The following is an 18,732-nucleotide window of genomic DNA, read 5'->3' as shown; positions in this document are numbered from 1 at the left end:
ATACGCTCTATCTATCTATCTATCTATCTATCTATCTATCTATCATCTATCTATCTATCTATCGGGGTGAACTTCAGCAGGTTCTTAACAACTTTTTTTGTGGTGGCAATTAAGTAAAAATAACAGCAATTGTGACCCCATTGTTCATTACGGCTACTTTTTTGTGGAAAACTGGAAATAAATGCCACTTTCTGGCAAAACCATTATAAATTGTCACATGACCATGGGGTACTGCAAAGGCCTATAAAATTGGGCTGGTTGTTAAGTGCCCAAAATGCAGGCATGTGACCGGAGGGAGGCTGATATAAAAAGTGGTTTATAAATAGTTTTTGGGGGGCGGGGTTTCCATTGTAACTTCAAATGGTCATGAAGAGGCTGGTCGTAAGTCAAGGACTACCTACAGTATATATTTGTGAGAAACTTCATGGTGAATTCCCCCCCCCCCCAAAAAAAAACCCCATATGATGTGGTAATAGAGAGAATGAATGTCACTGTCAAATGGCTTTGATATTAATAATTACTGTGCGAGGAAGTTTTTAAATAATCAGAGAAAATATAGAGAACTCAAGAAGATTCTTGGATGAGGAAACGTCTTCAAGAAAAAATAGAGTCCAGTTACCTTTTGAAAAAACACATTTGGGACAACCATGACCAGATTGACTGAAAGACTCCATAGACGCTGAGAAAATATATCTTACACCATATGCTTTGTCTTATTTTGAAGAAAGATTTTCATATTTGTTTAAAGTCTAGGAATAGTTGTATCACAAGAGACATTTTATTATTCCCATATTCTCCTTTCTGTCAAGACACCATTCCTTGAAAACAAGTCTAGGAGGCAGAACATCCTGAGGGACATGGCCTAAAAACCAGCTGAGAAATCTCTTTGTTTTTCCAGAATATCATGCTATTCTTTGGAAATTATCCTGTAATTGTACGATGAGGCAAAAGGCTGAATGAGACTCTTTCAAGGCATCTCATTGCAGGATTAAATAAAGGAAAATCCCAGCTGGAGTTAACTTTTGAAATCTGGAAATACATCTAAGTTTATAGGAATCAAACCACTGGAGATTCCCTGCCAAGCCTAAAATATGCTAATGTTTCAGACTAAAACTTTCTCTTCATTTTGCTAAACTGACACTTCTTCACCTCTGTCCCAAGGCCAAGAAAGTATTCCCTAGCCTTTTGATGTTATATATCTTTTAAAATGTTGGAAGAGGAAAAATAAAGCTAGTTGTGCAAGCTAAAGAAATATGTATTTAGGTTGCCTCTAAGCCTATGTTAATTAGTAGAGATGCATTTTTTTTTTAAAAAAAAGACTTTTCTTTGTTTTTTACATTTTCATCTTCTTTAGTACCAAGAATATAGATTAGATAAAGATTCAGTAATTCAAAATATTTGAATATTCAAATTGATATTTGAATATTTAAGTTGATATTTGAATATTTAAATTGATATTTGGATATTGAATATTTGAATACTCTACTCTACTCTACTCTAATTTTCTATATTTTAGTCCAGTACAGAGGAGAAAATTCAGCCTATTTTCTAACATACCATATCTCAAAAATATCCATTATAGTAGTGTTAAATGAATGAAGGCTATAATGGTTCGTTGTTATAAGAATTAGTTCCTCATTACATTATTTCTCCTTTTTATACTCAGCCTTTTATTTATTTATTTGCATCACTCTTTTTTGAGACAATGAGGCTAAAGACAGATATTATCTCATATTATTATTACACTGGAGAAACAGATTGTAACTACAACAAATAACTATATTCAGTAGCTTATTTTTGCTCTTTGGCTATCCCATGAATTCTTATTTATTTAAATAATGTCATGGTTTGAAATATAGCACAGTAACACAAGTATTTCATTCCACACACACATTAAAATCATATCAAACTGTTTATCTATTTTTTCCTTCACTTCTTAGAATCAGATTTGATTATTTCTTTCCAGATGTTAGAGGTCCTCCACTCTAAAATGCATAATAAAATGCACACAGGTTTGAATTTCAAAATTTTACTCATTTTACTCAATATTATATTACTACAATATTGCTTTCTAGGGAATAGTAAGGGAACAATTTTTAAATGTTTCTGTACATAAATATGCCATTTTTCTACTAGTGTTATTTCAGCAGAAGATGGCTTAGAATGCTAGAAATTCCAACGTCCTCGTCAACATGAAAGACTAGACTGCCTTCATCCTTTATTTTATTTCTTGTTTTATATATGTTAAGTGAAACCAAATATTAGGGCAAGCGACTAGTATATAAATGAGACCAAACCCTACTCCTGATGATCTTGTTTGGTAATGAAATGTCTGCAAGAAAACAACCAAGCTTAGAGAACACTACAGTCCAACTGTGAGCTACAAATTTTCTCTTTTGCTGGGAAAAAAAAACTGATTTGAAAAAAAAGGAATGAGAGGAATTATGTATAACTTTGGGCAATTTTTATGAACAGAAACATCCTGCATAAAAATATTGCACAGGTATAATGCAGAATATAAAATTATTCCTATCTTAAGTAAAAGTTGTGCTGGATGACATACATGACAGTTTATATTACATTTTTAAAATGTAGTTAAACGCAGTCCACCATTTATTTATTTCAAAATTGGACATGGAAGAAGAGTAAACCAATGTTGCAAATATTTATCACCAACAAAAAAACCCACAAATGTTTTCTTTTTTTAGTTCTATATTCAAACATTTGTCACTGTCAGTTTATATATTTGCTGTTTGTATATTATATATAGTTCTTTTTATATATATATAGTTAACACAATAGCTATTTGTAACCTCTCTCTCTCCATCCATCAACTGAAAATATGCCAATTTTCTTTGCAACATCAAGATATTTTGTATGTCACTATTAATTTAGCCACATAAGGTATGAAACTCTAAATAAACAAAATACCACCAATAAATCATAGTTCATTTGTTAGTTCAGAAACATTTGTTTCTTAAGCATACGGCTAGCAAACTATCACACTGCTCACTAGGCATTCTGACAGTATTCTCCTTAGTGCAGCAAAGATAAAATATAAATGAATTGCCTCAAGACTGGAGACTACATCAACATCTGTGCAGGCTTCTGAGTCAGAAGAAATCTAATCTCAAGAAATCTAATAACTCTACACCAGGGGTGTCAAACTCACATCGTCACGGTGTCATCACGTGATGTATCACAACTTTTTCCCCTTTGCTAAACCAGGCATGGGCATGGCCAGCCTGTGGTCCATGAGTTCGACACCCTCTACACTTTCTCCCTGCCTCCTAGTGAGATGCCTGTACTTTTGGTAGTCTTTGACCCAAAAGGACCACTGGTATAATTAACTCTTTGAGGTTGTATAATAATAAACCTTTGATCTTGAGGGATCAGGTTTGTCCTAATTTCCAGGTTCCAGAATGCACTATAAAAATAAGCAATTATCAAATCCAAGGAAAAAAAGGGGTATGCCATCAATTCTACCTTTGAATCCTAGCTCAGAAACTTTGTTCCACAACAGTGTTAGCACCTCTTCTTCTGCACTACTGTCTTGGCCTCTCCTATTAAGATTCTAATGATGGAAATAACAACTGTTGAAAGTCACCTCATTGGTTAAATCTCTGGATAGAAAATTTGGGACCACTGAACTCTTGAGTTGCAGTCTTATATCTGATTTATAGTAAACCAGGACTTTCCCCCCAAAAAACTGAACTTCTGAGACTTTTGAACTGTGCAGGTATAAAGCCCCGTATCTTTGAATCATAAAAACTACAGTGAAGAAGAACCTTATGAATAACACAACACAAATGCATTACCGCAAATGTGTCATAAATTGAGGGTGTGTGTGTTCAACTGCTGCTTTTCACAATAATTTTTGTGTGAAATTGAGCATATGTGATCGCATGTTTGCTTAAAGGCAGAAAAGATAACACAGACTACAAAATTCTTTCTAGGATTAACCCTATCAGAGTTTCTGTTTTCATCAGAACACAAAGCACTAAATCATAACAATGCTATTTTCAGGTCCAAAGGTGATCTCTTAAATAGCTGCAGTTGTGTGCCACTCAATGGTTACATATGGCCCTGTAGGGCATTACTTGCACCTTTAAACATCAGGCATGTAAAAGAAGAAAAAGTGCTAATATTGAAGTCAAATTCAGGCAATGCCTCAATACTAAGGTTGATTTCCTCAACTGATATTCACTGCTGCAATACACTTACTTGAAAAGTTCATTCCTCATTATAGCACGGTTTGTCTGAGGATCGATTGCATAGATCATGAGGTCAGATTTGGAATAATCTTCTTCTGAATATCCATCACCATATCTGCGAGCACCAATGGATTCCACTACCACTTTTGCACCAGGTATCTGGTCTTGAACATAGCGTTCCAAAATCCTGATAATGGAAATTGGTAATTTATTAGCTCTATTCTTTGACTTATTTATAGTTAGACAAAAAAAATCTTATATTGTAAAGAAAATTGATTAATAGCATGTCAGGAAGGCAGGAAAGATGGATGGATGGAAGGAAGGAAGGAAAGAAGAAAAGGAAGGAAGAAAAGGAATCCAGAAAAACTAGTTTCAAGCGTGGGGTAATTAATTCTACCTCTTAGTATTATATTGGGACTTGAATTTTAAATGGTTTGAAGGGAAATTGTAAATATATTTTACAGAGGGAACTGGTAGGCATGATAAAGGAATAGGTTTTATCTTTTTTTACAGAAGCTATTAAATTCCACAAACTACGCTCACAGTGAAATGCATTAAGTATATAACACAGAAGTGGCCATACATCTCACATGCGTAAGATTTATGCCTCTGAGAAAAATTGGAGTGCCAGATTGTCAGGCATACCAGAACAGAATAAGTAAGACTGGCAGTTAAGCCACAGGTATTTTCAGAAATGGAAAAAGTTGTTAACAGATTGTTTAAACAATGCCAGTGCAGAGCTGCAGCATGTTAGCAACCTAGAAAACACGGCTGACAATTATTGAAGATCCAGCCAGTTTCCTCTATCAACAAAAATAGACTTCCAGAAATATTGTCTCATGCGTTTGACTCTTTAAAAGTAGTCTATGGGGCACAGCAATAGCGATTTAAATATCAGTAGCATTATGGGGTGTGATTTCCTTAACAACCAACTGGCTTAGCAATGGAATTTCTGGTCCCAATTGTCAAGGACTATCTGTACTACTTTTGTTTAGAGCACTATAAACAACAAAAACATTGATGTCTTGGATAATCTCATTGACCCTTGGAGGTTTAGATTGACACTGTTTTAGATAAAGTCCCAGTGACTACCCATCTTCCATAGGACCAATTCAGTGCAGGCCCATTTAGTATCAGCAACAGCAGCCCCAAACTATTTTCTGAGTTCTTCACTTAAGAGTTATAATGTATGCCAGGGGGTGCCCCACAAGCGAGATGCATCACATGCAGGCCACGCCCACCCTAGCTCCACGAATGGGAAAAACATGAAATGTCATGTGACAGTAACATGACGCTCCACCTTTGACATCCTTGATGTATGCTATGGTCCATATAGCTTTGCTCAGTTCTGAATATGAATATTTTTATTTTATTAGACAGTGAGTTGGGCAACATTAATGAATAATTTTTAATGTTTATTTATTCATTTACCTACTTGCTTACTTACTTATTTTATTTACTTACTATTTTTACAAATAATTCAAGACAGCAAACATATCCAACACATCTTCCTCCTCGTATTTTCCCCACAATTCTGTGAGATTGTGTAACTGGCCCAAGGTCACCTAGCTGTCTTTCATGGTTAAAGCAGGACAATATAGTATATATTGCATATTATATTATAATTCAGCCTTTAAAAAAGGGAAATCTAACAAAATCCTCAATCTCACAAACTTTTTTTTTTGATAACTGTGAAGTAATTATTATTGCTTTTCTGAAAACCATGTATATTTACCTTAAAAGGTAGTGTCATGCAGAGGACAGCAAGCTTTCATTAATGTTACAAATAATACATTTTAACAATGTAATTGTAGTGATGGAGGTCCCCATGTCTTTTTTTAATTGTACTTATTAAATTGATGTCTTTTTTAAAATAAGAAATAGGGAGAAAACATAGTTTTTAATAGGGAGAGGTTTTTGTTTGTTTTGTTTTACTAAAAAGGCAACTAGAGTAGAGTTTTTTTAAAAAAACATTTTGAAAACAGAAACTGTGGGATTTATCTTGCAACGGCCAGCCTGAATTTTCCTGCTGCAGTTGCTGCATTCTTTGATTCCTTCCAAGCTCTGCATACTAATTCAAACAAAAGCTGTGCCAAGCTAATTAAACTTAGAGAAGCCCCTTCAGCAAACACTTCGGTTAATTTATACTTTTGTATAAACTGTAAGCTGGGTTGATCAGTCAATACACACATGACATGCAGCACAGATGATTCCAGTCATGTGAGTTTGGAGATTGATTCACAGAATACATGAAAAGGATCCACGTTTTGGCTCATAAAATCATAATGTTTCTTGAGCCAAGTTAAACAACCAGGGACTGCATAGATCCCTTGTACCAAAGCTTAGTAGGATTGCCTGAACCATGTTTAGTGGAGCTGTTTAGGAACTCACTTGGTTTGACTAGATTTTTTTTTTAAAAAAGTATGGTTGTATGATTTACCACTGATGTTACAGTCTCACTTCCCCTTTGGATATCTGCAATGTGCTTTACATAGAGTGCTCTTGAAGACCAGTCAGGAACTACAAATCCATAGACCTAGAACACAGTGGTACACACCAGTATTGGTTGTTCGTAAGGGTGTCAAACTGTTACACAAGCTGTACTAGCTCTCAGTTTCCTTCGTGGTGAAATTCAAGTTATTGTTCCCACATTTAGAACCCCATAGGACCAAGTTGCATACGGAAACACCACTCCAAGAAAATATCTGTGCATCTCACCAGATTGGGCAGAGTAGGCAGACTGAAATCTTGTCACCTTGTGGGACCTTGGAAGTGTACCTTTTCTGTGGCTATCCTATAGAATAGAGTTCCCCAACTTTTCCGGCTTTGAGGACTGGCGGTAGGGGGAGGGAGGATGATTCCGGGTGAGGTGTTGGCAAGTAGGTACACGCAGTTCCATTTGCACTATACAGCATTCATGTGTGCCACCACTCACACAAATAGAGCATGCATGCACATGCTTGCCTGCTGATCATTCAAATGGGGATGCGTGTGCTTGCGTGCGCACTTGCCCACCATCTCCACCGCCCGGTTGCAAACAACTCCAGAGGTTGGGGAGCCCTGTTGTAGAACACTTTCCACACAGACTTTTAATCTTTCAGAAAACTATCAAGACATGGCTTTTGAACTGGGGTAGAATGAAGATGTCTGATCTTGTTTGTGGGGTTGATTAAGGCACCATGTTCTGTTTTGGTTTCATGTTTTATATTTCTGGGTACCATTGTTGTTATGATCTGCTCAAGGTTATGTTTTTAAGTTAGGAAGCTATACAATACAACACTTTTAAATAAATCAGTAAATTCCAAAAGTCACCAGGGTTTTTGTATGTTTTTGGGTCAGTACATTTTTAATCACAAGTGATTTTTTCATGGTTACGGAATGAAGATATTCATTACCCTATAAGCTGATCTTTGCTTTGTTCTACAAGAGTAGGAGGAACATTTGACACAATGACTTGCATATCCAGCTGGTTGACTACTGAGACCTGAAACAGAAAAATAAAAATATAGTGGCGTCTGCAAAACATGTAATATACTCCAAATAGAAAGTGTATCTCATTTAAGAATTTCCTTTGATGGCCAGCAGTGTGGAGTTTGAATGGAGAAACTTATTATAATAAAATAACACAACAATTTCCTTGGTGGGATTTAATAAGCACAAATATGGCTGCAATACAACTTTTTTTTTAAAAAAAGAAAAAAATATGCTTTCATTTAAATAAGCCACATTTTATTATTACCGGTACATAATATACAAGAGACCATCATTTGTGTTGCCTTTTGTATTTGTATTTGTATTTTGTATTTTATTATTTGTATGCCGCCCTTCTCCGGGAGGACTCAGGGGGGCGAACAATTCAAGGGGGAAAAAGGGGAACATAAAAAAAACAAAATACAAATAATAAAAGTAAACAACAGTCACACAACCATACATGTCGAGAGGGGAGGGAACTCATCACCCCCAGGCCTGCCAGCAAAGCCAGGTTTTGACGGCTTTTCAGAAGGCCTGGAGAGAGGTGAGGGTCCGAATCCCTGCAGGGAGTTCATTCCAGAGGGCCGGAGCTGCCACAGAGAAGGCCCTCCCCCGGGTAATAGCCAGGTGGCATTGGCTGGTAGATGGCACCCGGAGGAGGCCAACCCTGTGAGATCTAATGGGTCTGTGGGAGGTAATTGGCAGCAGGCGGTCTCTCAAGTATTTCACCTGCACAAAATCTACCTGAAATTTTGTGTCTTTTTATCTGGAGATTCATACTTCAAACTGTACTAATTGAGTATAACTGGGTATAGTTTTTGTGACACCAAAGTGATCCTCAGCGACATTATCTATATTTAAAATAGCAATAGCAGTTAGACTTATATACCGCTTCATAGGGCTTTCAGCCCTCTCTAAGCGGTTTGCAGAGTCAGCATATCGCCCCCACAGTCTGGGTCCTCATTTCACCCACCTCGGAAGGATGGAAGGCTGAGTCAACCTTGAGCCAGTGAGATTTGAACCGCCGAACTGCAGCTAGCAGTCAGCTGAAGTGGCCTGCAGTACTGCACTCTAACCACTGCGCCACCTCGGACCATTTCCTATTGGTCTCTATCAATCTATCTATAATAGCCTAAGAAACAGCTGGAAAATGTCAAGTCATAATTGACTTCTGTACAGGTAGTCCCTGACTTACAACAATTTGTTTAGTGACCATTCAAAGTTATAACGGCACTGAGTAAAGTGCCTTATGACCATTTTTCAGACTTACAACCTTGGCAGCATCTCTTTAATCACGTGATCAAAATTCAGATACTTGGCAACTGACTCATGCTTATGACCATTTCAGTGTCCCAGAGTCATGTGATCATCTTTATTGATTGTTTAGCCTCTAGGCCAGTGATGGCGAACCTTTTTTGGCTCACGTGCCATAAGCGGGTGGGGGGAGTGCAGTTCACCATCCCGGCTATAGGCCCTATCAACATACAGGTTCAAACAGATATTAGGAATAAAATTGTAAACAAACAATTTAAAATGAGGGTACGGTAAAATATAATAATTATAGGATATAATACAATAATTAGCAGTTAGCAGTTAGACTTATATACCGCTTCATAGGGCTTTCAGCCCTCTCTAAGCAGTTTACAGAGTCAGCATATTGCCCCCACAGTCTGGGTCCTCATTTCACCCACCTCGGAAGGATGGAAGGCTGATTCAACCTTGAGCCGGTGAGATTTGAACCGCTGAACTGCAGATAACAGTCAGCTGAAGTGGCCTGCAGTACTGCACCCTAACCACTGCGCCACCTCGGCTCTTAATACATAAATATATAAAATAGAATACAATGAGATAAAATTAGATTTCTTTATCACCCCTGCAATCTATCCCAATCAGTCCCACATATGCCGATTTCAGATGGATCATTTTAATCAGAAATTGTGCTGCATTGAATGTCGTCAGATTCTGGCCACACATGAGGTATGTTGTTTTAATATTGGCCTCCAAATGGGCCATCCGCTTTATGAGCCGACATGGCGCAGTGGTTAAATGCAGCACTGCAGGCTACTTCAGCTGACTGCAGTTCTGCAGTTCTGCAGTTCGGCTGTTCAAATCTCACCGGCTCAGGGTTGACTCAGCCTTCCATCCTTCCGAGGTGGGTAAAATGAGGACCCGGATTGTTGTTGGGGGCGATATGCTGACGCTGTAAACCACTTAGAGAGGGCTGAAAGCCCTATGAAGCGGTATATAAGTCTAAGTCTAACTGCTATTTATATGATGATCAAGGTACTTATCACTCACCCCCTTATATAACCAGCAATCAAATATATGAGTCAGATCTTCTATCTCTTCAGCTCCACAGATATATGTACGTTCATTGTATGTGATAGAATGGAATCTTCCAAACCTAACCATTGTTATCAAGCTGTTCGAAACTTGCTCAAGTATACGTTTCCCTGAGATATTTTGGCAATTGTGATTTTTAAATAGTTGTTGTGTAATGTTACTAATTGCAGTGATACATTTAAGAACTGTGACAGGAATGGTCATAAAATGGAGGAAAATTCACTTAATAACTGTCATTTAGAACAGAAATTTCAAACTCAATTGTGGTCATAGATTGAGGACTACCTATATATGGAGTACACAAGGAGGGAAAGCACAAGGAGAATTTATCCACTTGAACATTGAAAGAGCAGATCAATCTGTATTTCTACTTGCCCTTCACCTCAAAAGCAGTATAATCTTGGTTGCAAGAATGGAGTGTCATTAGGAAATTATTGAATGAATAGCATAATCTATATGCAATCAAGGCTACATAACAGAAAAAAAATATTCATAATTTCCTTGGCCATGTAAGACCATGTTTTTTTATAATTATCTAGGTAGGAAACAGAAGGAATTGGTTTGCTGAGAAAGAATGAAATTGATACAGCCCACACATTAGTCAAGTAACTTAAGCTAAACCATTGGCAAGCCAGCATACAAATTCTATAATCGTACCAACCACACATCAGTGTACAATTAAACCAAGCGGTTGATATGCATGCAAATCATAACACGTTTCCTGATGTATGAGCACTTGACAAAACTAAGTCTCATAAGAAGGTCAAATTTCATTTTACTTTCTTGAGTACTTGAATTGCATAAGTAGCTTGCTTACTTAATGGCTTTTAAAACTATTTAATCATCGGGATGTTGGCAGCATAATTTGATATTGTGCTAGGCTCTGAAAAGTATCAGCATTTCATGATATAAGTCTTTTAGATAAATAAATAAATTCACACAAAACCTTGAGGGGAAAATCCTGGGACTTTTCCAAGAAGAGATGCGTCTCCAGTCTTAAACTTAAAAAGTTCAAATGTGGCAGACTTTTTTTTTTTTTTGGTGTGGGGAGGGTAACTATTATCTTGGGATTTCCCCCCCTACTTTCTTTGTATTTCAAACTTTTACACACACACACACACACACACACACACACACACACACACACACACACACATATCGTGAAATTGCCCCTTCCTCAACTACCAAATACTTGCAATCATGGTACTAAGGAGAGCTAATTCCAGTTTTGCTGTAAAGGAAATGTCACTGTGGAGTTAAAACCATTTCATTGCCTTGTAGTGGGCAAAGTATCACAAGGGATAACTGGCTTCCCAGATGCATTACCACCATACTGATGTCTCTGCTAAGAACAGTTGCCAAATAGGATACAAAATATACTATATTTTAAAATTCTAACATTTTTGTCTAACTGTAAATAAGGCTAGACATAGCCCGCAAGTACAAATGTGCATGCACATTCACGCCAGTGGTGGGATACCACTGGTACGCCCCGGTACAGGCGTACTGGTGCCTGCTGGGAGTACCATGTAACGTTCTGGTACGGTGCTGTAGAGGTCCCACCTGCCTTACCTGTATTTAAGCTGATTGGGGCTTTCGCGCATGCGCACGGAGCATACAGCCCATGTGCAATGCTCCACCGAGCACCTGGAGTGTCGCGGGCGGTAAGTACACATGCGCATGCTGTGTGCGTGCTGCACGCATTCACGTGGTGGACACCGGGCTCTGTTGCAGCTTACCAGTTGCAACAGGATCCGGAACCCGCCACTGATTCACAGACACTCACACCACAATATACAGTGCATCCATTCTTTTAGAGAAAGGTATAAAATTCCCACAATTTCTCTCTTCCACCAATCCTAGTAAAAATTAAAAAGAGGCCAAATGTTAACTTTGCCCAGTCCTGAAAGCGCAATGGAGACGATTACACATATGCATGATTTCAAAGGAAACGTAACGGATTTTTAAGAAGAAATTATTTTATTAAATAAATGAAGTCTCTAGATGCAAAAAAAAAAAAAAAAAAATATTGGTGAAAGGTATATGCAGAAGAACAAAAGAAGGGAAATTAAAACAAAAACCAGTCACACAGACACAATTCCAGATAAAAGTATTAGGAGACTGTAAATAAATATATTTATTATAAGCCAAATAAATATCAATATCTTCCAGTGGTAGATAAGATTTGTTTTTGTCATACTACATATCAGCAACAAAAGATTTGCAGCTACCTGGTTAGCAAGGTGCTGCTTTAAAGCCCTTCGTGATTTGGGACCAAGTTATCTGTGGGACTGTCTCTTGCCAGTGACATCCACATGACCCATTAGAGAGGAGGGGAGGAGGAATGTTGCAGGTCCCATCCTCTAAGGAGGTATATCTGGCAGGACCCAAAGAAGGGCCTTCTCTGTGGTGGCTCCCTCCCTTTGAAATATCATCCCTTCAGAAATTAGATTAGCTGGCCTCAATTTTGATACTAAGGACCTGAAGATTTGGTTTTGCTAGTAACCCAGAGTGGGATGGAGCCCATCAAATGCTCATTTAACTGTGTGTTGTCGCCAGGGGAGATTGTTTTTTTTATTTTTATCTATATTGTTTTTATTGCTTGTAAAGCTGCCTATTGAGCGAGCAAGCAGCTATATAATTTTTTTTTAAATCAATAAATAAATACCTACGCTAACTACAACAGAATCTCAATACAATGCAATCAGATCAAGAAATTATCAAGACAAACGTGTGCAAAAACAGGGGAATTATCGTAAATAAAACGTACAAGAATAATCTTCGGAAAGGATCTATTCAATCATACTTACAAGTACATCGGATTTGTTGCTCAACCCTTTTCCATAATTGTCCGTCGCGATGGCCTGAAACTTGAAATAGGATCGCCGCATGTTTTTGAACAGCATTGCTGTCTTGATCAGCCCTGTGTACGGTTCAATCACAAAGCCTTCCTTGCCATCTTTGATTGGAGGGATGATGAGTCTATACTGCATGGCACTATAGTTGCCGGTGTCTTTATCATGAGCCTGATGGGTAACAATGAGAGATAACATGAGAAGAATAATCTATGTGGGGTCCTTGGTGCTCTCTGACCTTGGTTATTGTTGTTTCTTCCTTGCAGACATTTCATTACCCAACTAAGTAACATCTTCAGTACTAGAAGAGACTGGGCTTTTTTCTCTGTTTAGATCAGTGTTTCTCAACCTTGGCAACTTGAAGATGTCCGGACTTCAACTCCCAGAATTCCCCAGCCAGCATTCGCTGGCTGGGGAATTCTGGGAGTTGAAGTCCGGGCATCTTCAAGTTGCCAAGGTTGAGAAACACTGGTTTAGATGCATTAATATATTCATTTTAATTCATAAATATAATGTATCCATATTAAATAAACTAAACTAAAAGGTATTGTGCAGCGTATCAATGACAGCACAAATTCTGGAATACAAACATTTGTTGTGCCGTACATGTTTTAGCATTATCAAGATTTACAAAGGAATTAGATCATCCAAAATGGGGAATTCAAAAAGTGGAACTTACAGAACTGTAGGAGCTCATAGAATTGTCTAAAATAGTACTAAAGCACATATGTTATTGGTGAAAAACACTTCTTCCATATTGATAGACATCCATGGAAAAGTTCACCCAAAATTAAGTTTTAGAGTGCCACTGGTGAAGAGAAAAGGTTAAGCAATATTTAATAGTTTATTTAAGACACAGATCATGATTTTGCCAAGCCTGGGTGATCACTTACCTTTTCAGAAAGAGTCCGATACTTTACAAGGTAAGCAGTCTTGGTTATTATTGTAAGTTATATAACCATCACTATGCCTGATGACTGACGTGGAGACTTTAATCAGGATTTGAACATGGACTAGTTCTGCATTGCCCCCTCAATTAAAAGGCAAATTTAAAACACAAGCTAGAAACTAAGAATATTGAAAGAATGAATATTTTCTAAAAATAAAGATTGACCTTGAAACTGTTGCATAGAATGGAATTAAATTACTTTTCGCATTCCGCCCTTTCCCCACAAATATTAAAGTTTTCAGTTTAAAAACATGAAAACACTCCATCAACTTTATATTTGCAACAAAATACAAAAGAAATCAGTTTGTGTTTGTGGATGTGTGTGTGTGTATTTGTGTAGCGGGGAAAGAGATTCTGGTTGAAATCCCTGTTAAGGCAGAGCATATATTTGGCTGTGTATTTGATGCATAATTTCTAAAAAATTAGAAATCAAGTAGGAATGGGGACAGCTTAATGAATGCACATAAATGCATATAAAGGTGACATAGATCAGAAATAGACGGACAGAACCATCGCTAATTAGCACTTGATTAAAGTATCAAGATTTCAACATCTTAATGTAGGTAGCAGTGCTTTTTTTTAATCAACTGTATTCATATGCCATTGTTATTTATTCAAAGATCTTTGAACTGAACTGAAGGTTTTTTTTAAAAAAAAAATGTTTCAAGTGTTCAAGAACCATCAAAAAGAGTCGCCTTTTTACCCAAAGAGAAAGATGGCTTTGCCACTTCATTAAGGAAAGATATACGTATATATAATGCCTCAAGGGTTCTGATAGGCCTGTCAGATAGAAGAGAAAGAACTACAGTTAATCTAAATGGCTGCATATCTTTTCTTTTGTTTATGTGGCATATATAAATAGGCAGATGTTTTGACAACTCTCTATGAACAGATGAGGAGGAATGGATCTGCTTTGTAACAAGCACAATTTTAATCTATTAATTAGATGTAACTGTATATCATTGGCTGCACGTTTACGCTCAGATTGAAGTATGTTTGAAATTTTTGTTTTCCAAATTAAGCATGGATTGAAGCCTCTTGGCACATCCTCATTATATGCTTTTGATTCATATATAAAAAAGGAGCAAGAGAAAGCCGTTGTACATGAACAATAATGGCTGGTAAAAGTTTTGAATTAACAAATGCATAATTTGGCTTTGTTTAAAATTGGGAAAGCAAGCTTCTATTTGTAATTATGAAAGAATAGACAAGCAATCTACACAACACGTTCACGTTACACCTCAAGTAGACCATAAATGGGAAAGAGGAGGTTTCTGGTTGACAAGAAACCAATTGGGTAACTTAGCAATAGCAATAGCAGTTCGACTTATATACCGCTTTGTAGGCCTTTCAGCCCTCTCTAAGCGGTTTACAGAGTCAGCATATTGCCCCCGACAACAAGCCGGGTCCGCATTTTACCCACCTTGGAAGGATGGAAGGCTGAGTCAACCTTGAGCCGGTGAGATTTGAACAGCCGAACTGCAGAACTGCAGTCAGCTGAAGTAGCCTGCATTTAACCACTGTGCCACCTCGGCTTCTAACTCCACTGTGAGGTGGCGCAGTGGTTAGGGTGCAGTACTGCAGGCCACTTCAGCTGACTGTTATCTGCAGTTCAGCAGTTCAAATCTCACCGGCTCAAGGTTGACTTCCATCCTTCCGAGGTGGGTGAAATGAGGACCCAGACTGTGGGGGCGATATGCTGACTCTGTAAACTGCTTAGAGAGGGTTGAAAGCCCTATGAAGCGGTATATAAGTCTAACTGCTATTGCTATTGCTATTGCTATTAGCCCAGAATTAGAAATGTGATGAATAAAATTACCCACAGATTATGCTGAGATTGAATCACAGAGAAGGAAAACCATAGCTCAGCCAGCAGTTGAGGATAATCTGTTCAAAATTTTTATTATATAAACATCTGTATACACATAGATGGTATTCAGCAGGTTCTGACCAGTTCTGGAGAACCAGTAGCAGAAATATGGAGTCCCAGCTGACTGGGAGAAAATGGGGATTTTGCAGTATCCTTCCCCTGGAGTGGGATGGGAATGAAGATTTTACAGTAGACCGCCTCCTGCCGATTACCTCTCTCAGACCAATTAGATCGCACAGGTTGGGTCTCCTCCGGATTCCATCTGCCAGCCAATGTCGGCTGGCGACTCCCCGGGGCAGAGCCTTCTCTGTTGCAGCTCCGGCCCTCTGGAACGAGCTCCCTGTTGAGATCCGGACCCTTACTACCCTCCCGGCCTTCCGCAAAGCCATCAAGTCCTGGCTGTTCCAGCAGGCTGGGGGGAGCTGAGAAGCATCTACCTCCACGGAAATTGTGAATGTTGGTTTTGTTTTTAATATGTTGTCTTTGTCTCGTTCCCCCCTTTCCCTTGTCTTTTGTGAGCCGCCCGGAGTCCTCCGGGAGTGGGCGGCATACAAGACAAATAAATAATAATAATAAATAATAATAGTATCCTTCTTATGCCACACCCACCAAGCCACAGAACCCGTAGTAAAGAAATTTGAATCCCACCACTGCTTAAGAGTTACTTAAGAGTTAAGAGTTAAGTAGCTCTTTAAATATTACAAAAAAAGGCATGCAGACAAAAGCAATAGGTTAAAGTGTTTGATTGTAAACTTGATGTTTGCTTGTAAACTTGACCCCTTTTTCAAAAGGCTTCCAAAGCCTGAAAAAGACAGATGAAAAATCCCTGTAATTTCTTGCTCACTGTCATGTCTTTTATTTTTTTAAAAAAACTATAGAAAAATGTCATAATCATTTATCAGAATGGCAATTTAGAATGATCTGCTTGTTTTCCTGCCCGAGGATGCTATAGAACTGAGCACTTATTGTATGCGCAAAATATGCATTAGTTTAGACTCAAAACAAATCAAAAAACCTCCTTGGGCATTTATAGTACAAGATAGCTTTCATTAGAACAATGCAAAGCTACGGCTAGTTATGGAGGTAGTGACAATAAAATGACATTGTTTCGTGGTGTTAAAAAGTTTGAAAAGAAGAAAGAATAGCAAAATGCAGGAACAATTCAGGAGCTTAAGACATGATGCCACCCTGAGTTAGCAGGTGTAGCTTTTAAGACTAAAAATATACATCAGGCTGTCAATTCCTGCAGGGAGAAAAGTGCTTGTGTTTTAAAAAGCTATTATATTTTGCTGGGAACTGTGACTGGAAACATCTGAATTTGCCATCTGTTTTAGTGCTGCTAAAGTTTAGTAGAAAAAGATCATTCGATTTATGATTCCCATTTAATGTATCAGATTTTAAAAAAATAAGAATGACCTGATAAGAGTAGATTAGAATGCCCAAAAGTATTTGTAGTACAATCTTCTCTCCGCTTCCACAAATTTCAGCAGCTGATTTGATGCAGGCTTCTTTTTTTTAAGGACAAAGAATAGTTAAGTCTGTTGTTTCTGTTGTTGTTGTAGTTGCTCCTCCTCCTCCTCCTCCTCCTCCTCCTCCTCCTCCTCCTCCTCCTCTTCTTCTCCTCCTCCTCCTCCTCCTCCTCCTCCTCCTCCTCCTCCTCCTCCTCCTCCCTCTTTGTCTTTCTTCTTGGTACATAGATGACTTACCCTCTGGAAACAAATACTGTGGGGGGTAAGACACCCCTCACACCACTCTGTGTGAGGGTTCCGTTAAGATACAGCCTGTTGTAGCCAAGGTGGCGCAGTGGTTAAATGCAGCACTGCAGGCTACTGCTAGATCAGCAGGTCAGCGGTTCAAATCTCACCGGCTCAGGGTTGACTCAGCCTTCCATCCTTCCGAGGTGGGTAAAATGAGGACCCAGATTGTTGGGGGCAATATGCTGACTCTCTGTAAACCGCTTAGAGAGGCCTGAAAGGCCTATGAAGCAGTATATAAGTCTACTGCTATTGCTATTGCTATTGCTATTGTTGTGCCTTCAAATGGCTTCTACCGTACTGCCGTAAAATGACTTCTATTGTACAGCACAGTGGATTTGCCATGGTAACTGCTTCACAATACTCCACAAGGGGACTCCCTCTGGTAAGGGGGAAAATCCAACATTAGAAATAATCCTGTATTAGACAAGATTATGATAAATAAATAACTGGGCAATGCCAGGTTATAGATCCCATTTTCCAGCAAGTTTTCCTGAGGAATATTTTCCTGAGTTCAAGAAAAACGCAGAGGAATGGGACATGCAATAACAATTAGGGGGCCTAGAAGTGAAGGAATTGTGTAAAGTATTTCCAATGTGACATCCTTGAACATTTTCCTGCTATTGAAATATCATAAGGTTTATAATGTCTATGGAGACTCTCAATCATCCAGCTCATTGTTGTCCCAAAGGTGCTTTTTCAAGAGGCAACTGGACTTTCTGGTTTTTCTTCTCATTCAAGAAGCTCCTTTGACTGGATGTTGGGGAACGGAAGGATTTGTATTCATTTCAGACAGCTGGAACTGTTAGCCGCATTTTGGACAAAGAGGACTGCTGGTTTGAAAGAGGGCTCAATGAAGCCATCTATGTCAAAACTGAACAGCCCTCCCTTAACAGAGGTGGAGGGATATGATATCATCTATCTCCAGTCGACAACATAGTCCTTTGAGCAATTCCCAGAAGGCTCCATACCCATTTGCACCACTCAGTTGACCCTGATGACACAGATAAACCTCAGAGTGGCTTCAATGACTCTCTAAATCAGTGTTTCTCAACCTTAGCAACTTGAAGATGTCCGGACTTCAACTCCCAGAATTCCCCAGCCAGCATTCGCTGGCTGGGGAATTCTGGGAGTTGAAGTCCGGACATCTTCAAGTTGCCAAGGTTGAGAAACACTGCTCTAAATGAATGCAAATGATCAACTGACTGCAAAGAATATAAATCCTTCCATTGCCCACCATCCAGTCAGAGCTGAAGAAGTTTCTTGGATGAAAAGT

General features: G+C 38.4%; 1 protein-coding gene across 1 annotated transcript in view; it reads right to left on the bottom strand.

Annotated features, from left to right (window-relative positions):
- PCDH15 (protocadherin related 15) overlaps positions 1–18,732 on the bottom strand; it is a 532,120-nt gene that overhangs the window by 47,926 nt on the left and 465,462 nt on the right. The window contains exons 27-29 of the mRNA XM_032231542.1: positions 12,839–13,054; positions 7,610–7,698; positions 4,225–4,401 (exon numbers count right to left, since the gene is read on the bottom strand). Of these exons, the coding sequence (XP_032087433.1) occupies positions 4,225–4,401; positions 7,610–7,698; positions 12,839–13,054 (482 nt within the window). The remainder of the gene's footprint in view (positions 1–4,224; positions 4,402–7,609; positions 7,699–12,838; positions 13,055–18,732) is intronic.

The sequence above is a fragment of the Thamnophis elegans genome, chromosome 15 (genome assembly GCF_009769535.1).
Source record: "Thamnophis elegans isolate rThaEle1 chromosome 15, rThaEle1.pri, whole genome shotgun sequence".
In the NCBI taxonomy this organism is placed as follows: Eukaryota; Metazoa; Chordata; class Lepidosauria; order Squamata; family Colubridae; genus Thamnophis; species Thamnophis elegans.
Note: the sequence above shows the minus strand (reverse complement) of the source record. Positions and strands in the feature narration are given on the sequence as shown.